Source organism: Aegilops tauschii, chromosome 7 (genome assembly GCF_002575655.3).
Source record: "Aegilops tauschii subsp. strangulata cultivar AL8/78 chromosome 7, Aet v6.0, whole genome shotgun sequence".
Taxonomy (NCBI): domain Eukaryota; kingdom Viridiplantae; phylum Streptophyta; class Magnoliopsida; order Poales; family Poaceae; genus Aegilops; species Aegilops tauschii.
Window position 1 is genome coordinate 487609451 of NC_053041.3, and position 4751 is coordinate 487614201.

General features: G+C 50.0%; 1 protein-coding gene across 1 annotated transcript; it reads right to left on the minus strand.

Annotated features, from left to right (window-relative positions):
* Positions 1-1553: 1553 nt before the first annotated feature.
* LOC109775270 (uncharacterized) lies at positions 1554-4229 on the minus strand. Its single transcript, XM_020334020.3, has 2 exons — positions 3906-4229; positions 1554-2496 (listed from the first exon to the last, which is right to left on the minus strand). The coding sequence occupies exons 1-2, from the start codon at positions 4197-4199 to the stop codon at positions 1822-1824; spliced, it is 969 nt and encodes a 322-aa protein (XP_020189609.3). The 5' UTR covers positions 4200-4229; the 3' UTR covers positions 1554-1821.
* Positions 4230-4751: the final 522 nt, after the last annotated feature.

Here is a 4751-nt window from a genome sequence, read left to right on the forward strand (position 1 = left end):
AGATAATCATCCTCAATTATCATCTTGCAGCCACGTTCAGACAATTGACCAATACTTATAATGTTACTCTTCAGAGCTGGTATGAAATACACATTGGTTAGTGCCCTATGCTCCCCATTTTTGCATTGGAAGAGCACAGTACCTAGGCCGTGTATTTTCACTGTCGATCCATCCCCAAACTTTACTCTTCCAGTAACACTTGGATCAATTTCACTGAATTTTTCTTCACAGCCACACATATGGTTGCTTGCTCCTGTGTCTAGGTACCAACTTCCAGTTTCTCTGTTTTCGTTACAGACCTGGAGTTGTACCTTGTCTTCAATCAGAAAAACTTCACTTTGATGTTTTTCTTCTCCATGTGACAAAGAACATGTTTGCATCATAAGCAGGGCTGGGCCATCATCACCCCCATCTTGCTGAGCAAGAAGTGCTCTCTGTTTCTTAGGCTGCGTGCAATCTCTTTTAAAATGCCCTTTCCTACCACAGTTGTGGCATTTGACTTTCCTAATGTCAAATTTCCAGTCGCTCTTCTGTGAATCACTGGACTGCCCTTCAGTTTTTGGCTTCCCCTGTTCACTGTTCTTCCTTGAGCTACTGCTAGCTCGATCACCTCCTTTCTTCTTCTCCTCATACTTCTGCCATTGTGACCTTGAGAACATCAAGTGTTCCCCTTCTTGTGGATCACCAAATCTCATACGAACACGCTCATCATATGCCTTGTATCGCCCAATTAAGTCCTCCACAGAAAGTGTGTTTAACGGCACACATTGCTCTATTGAAGTCACAATTTGCATATACCTTGCAGGAGCAGCCTGAAGAAATTTCTGAACTGACCGCAGTTCAGTGACCATGTCACCAAGTGTCCGCAGCTTGGCGACCAGGGTGTTCAGCCGTGCTGCGAAGTCGTCGACGGCCTCGGCGTCACCCATCTTGAGCTGCTCGAACTCAAGCCTCATCGCCTGAAGGCTCGCCTGCTGCACGCGGTCGTGACCGACGTGCGCTGCGCGGATGGTTTCCCACGCCGCCTTTGCCGAGTCCTTGCCAGCGAGGGACGGCATGAAGGAGTCCGGCACGCTCTGGTAGATGGCGTACAGGGCCTCTCGATCTACCTCATAATCCGCGGTCGTCCGCTCCACCGCCTCCCAGATGCGCGCTGACTGCATCGCCACCCTCATCTTTATCACCCAGATGGGGTAGTTTGTCTTCGTCAGCTGCGGCCACACGAGCGGCCCGCGCGGCCGCCCGCTCTGCGCTACCGACACCGCCAACGGTAGCAGCTCGCTGCTGCCGGCAGTCTTCGCATCCGCCTTGTCAGCAGCCCCCTTCCCCGCATCAGCCAACGCCTTGGCGGCTTCCGCCTCCTCCTGCGGCGTCGGCGCCATCTCCTTCTCCTAGCTCCTAACTTCGGCTCTGGTGCCAAATGACAGGCCCAAAGTCTCGCTCGTCTCCCTTTCTAACGGTGGACACACACGGGACTCGGATCTTGGGTCGTCGGAGAAGAATCAGCAGCAGGAAATCAACCAGAGAAAGGATGCACACCAGGTACTCGATGGTTTCCCCCAGCACTAACTTTGTGCTGAGTTCGTTTTTGTTATTTTTTGGTTTATGACTGAAGTGAGGAGAAGCTACACACTGCTCTCTCCTTTACAGCCTCACGCTCACTGTGTGTGTCCAGGTCGTGCAGTACAGCACGACACTATCACCTTGCCCATGCCTGCTATACGTGTGCAGAGCATGTCAACAGTGCCCAGGACATGAGCTACACCTATGCTACATGCCCTGCTTTATTTGTTACAGTTTTACACAAGTGAAAACCCCAAGCTAAATTACAGAGGACAAGAATAACTCGCTGTCATTCGGCGGGTCTGCGGTTTCTTCTTGATGGCCAAAGTGCTGCTGCGACGCCGGCAGGTCATGCGCAAGGGGTGCTGGTCCTGACGGCACCAGAGGCGTCAACTTATGGTCCTCCCAGCTGTACGCAGGCCCTCCGGCGTGCTGCAGCTGCAAGTAGTATTTTGTGTCGCCCGGCGTCACCCAGCTGCTGCTGCTGCTGCTTGGCCCCGGCGCCTCCCAGCCAGGTGCCGACGCCGCGGCACCGAACGTGCACTGCTGATAGTCATGTGGTTGGCCAGCCAGCTGTGCCTGCGAGGTCCCTCCGGCGTCCGGTGTCCAGACTGTGTCTGTCAACCCCGTGTAGCCGGCGTCCGGCGGCACCCAGCAGCTTGTGCTTGGCCCCGGCGCGGCAGCGGCACCCAAGGCGTAGTAGTGATGATAGTCATGTGGCTGACCGGCCTGCGCCTGCGAGGTCGCCCCTCCGGCGGGCGGATACGGCGGTGATGGTGGCGCCTCCTCCTCCTCCTCCTCCTCCTCCGCCCAGGTAGAAGCAGGGGTGTTTTCTTCTTCATGAGTTGCTTTCTCTTCTTTAGCCTTTTTCTTCTTCTCCTTGGATTTGTTTTCCGACTTGTTGTAGAGGCGGTACAGGGCCATCTCCGACACCTGCAAGCGATGCACAAGGCGTGACGGGGAAACAACGATTAATATAATCCACAGCGACACGGTATGCATGCATGCATGCATGGCCAATCTAATCCACAGTACATGTTTAGAAGCAGTTATGTTCAGAACTTGAAAGTATTAATTCTGTTAAGCGTGGCATCAATACAAAATTCGGCCAGGGTAGGAAATCCCACCTTCCATAATGAGAGTATAATACTCCTATATGCCAATTAGACAAAAAAAAAAAGGTTGAACACAATTAAAATAAAATGAAGAAAAACATGTTTCGGTATTATGCCATAATTGATGATGTGCTATTATATGTCATGTATGATAATAAATAAAGTCATCTAAATTACTAATCAATTATACTAGCATATGATACTCCCCAGTATAAGCAACCTAAAAGTTTCTACTAACATATACAACTTCCGTCTGAAATTAATTGTCACAAATTTTTTACAGGTTATCTTTCCCGGCGACTGGCTGGATCCGTACGTGATCATTACTCAGTCATGCGGAAGTCGAGGAGTATATGGTCTACGCGTGCAACCGTTTGAAAACTATAGCACGGGATACTTACAACCGGTTTGGATGGCGGTCCAACAATAGAATATATGTCTAGTCATCTTTTTCTATTTTTGCCGATTGTTGCAGTTTATTCTTTTTATTTGATTTTGCTTGCAAACTTGTATCGAATGGCGTATTTTGTGGCTACTTTGCTTAATAATAATATGGTTGTCTGCATCAACTGATGCAGAGGCCGAAAGTAACCCAATTTTTGAAGAAAAAAGATATACTCATTTCAGCGACAATTATTTCCGGACAGGGAAAGTATGTATTAAATTTGGCAACTAAGAAGCATCACCTAGAAGAGTTTGTCTAGGACACATCTAGATGTGACATAGTTATGTCACATCTAACCTGATGTCCACTATGTTTGTGGTTTATTTATTTTTTTGTCCCAGCTTTTATTTTGTTCCTTGTTACTGCGTTAGTTGTGGAAGCTTAAATGTGACATCCTTAAAAAATATCTAGATGTGAATTAGATAAACTGAAGATCAATTATATCTTACTCACTTGAATCCAAAATAAATGTTATAGTTCTGAACTAAAATTAATATATTTCGACAATAAGCAACTAAATGATATACACGCAAATGCTCACATACACTCATCTCCATGAACACAGGCGCACACACAACCTACCTTATGAGCATCTCCGAGATAGCTAATAACTTAAAAGCCAAACAAATAAAAATACCTAAATGAATAAAATATATTTTCCCTCGCAAAATAATTTTAATTTTAATTGTTAACAGAGCATATTTTTGTGTGATTCACCGTCAAACCAGTATTGCAATCAACCATGAACAGAACAAAGGAAACGATGATTGACGAGAAATTACCTTCTTGTTGGGTCCAACAATGGTGTACTCTTTGACGATCCAGTCGGTCTTGACGTCAGGCTTGTCGCCGGGCCTCTTCTCGTAAAACACCAAGGTGAGCTTATAGCCGACGACCAGGCCGCGGCGCACCAAGGGCAGGCCGCCGCCCGAGGCCTTCCACCAGCCGTCCTTGGCGGTGCGCCCCGGGCGCACCCTGGCGCTCCCCGAGAACTCCCTCTCGTTGAAGAAGTAGATGGACCCGGCCTCCTTGTGCGCCTTGTACAGCTCTGCTCCATCGGTTCCGATTCGTATCATGATTCATGAGCGCGCGCGGAATTGCATCGATGGATCACCACGGGTTAAAACGAAGCGAGGAAGAAGAAGAAGAAAGAAAGAAAGCAAGAATGAAAGAAAGAAAGGAGGGGTACCGTGGAGCTCGGCAGGGTGGTAGTTGCGGATCCTGACGCCGTGGAAGATGCTGGGGAGAGGGTAGGGGAGAGCGCGGCCGGCGATCATGTCCTCGAGGAGGCGGAGGAGCTCGGGGTCGTCCGGGACGAAGTGGTAGCCGTGAGGGAACCCGTGCCGGTTCAGCCAGTCGTCGCCGACGGCGGCGGCCTTCGGCATCTTCCCCTTGTCGTGCTTGTGGGCGGCCCCCGCCATCGGAACTCGGCGACCTTGGTGGGATCGAACTCGACGAGGAGTTGCCGGAGAACAACGATCTGCGTACGCGCACCGCAGGACCTGCGGTTAGGGGCGTGCTTTATTATGGCCACGTCCGCTGGCAACCGATCCGGGCCGAATTTTGAATCCGGCTCCGTTGGGGTTAAGGCGGGGAGGGACGTCCGCGTGCGTGCGTGCGTGCGTGCT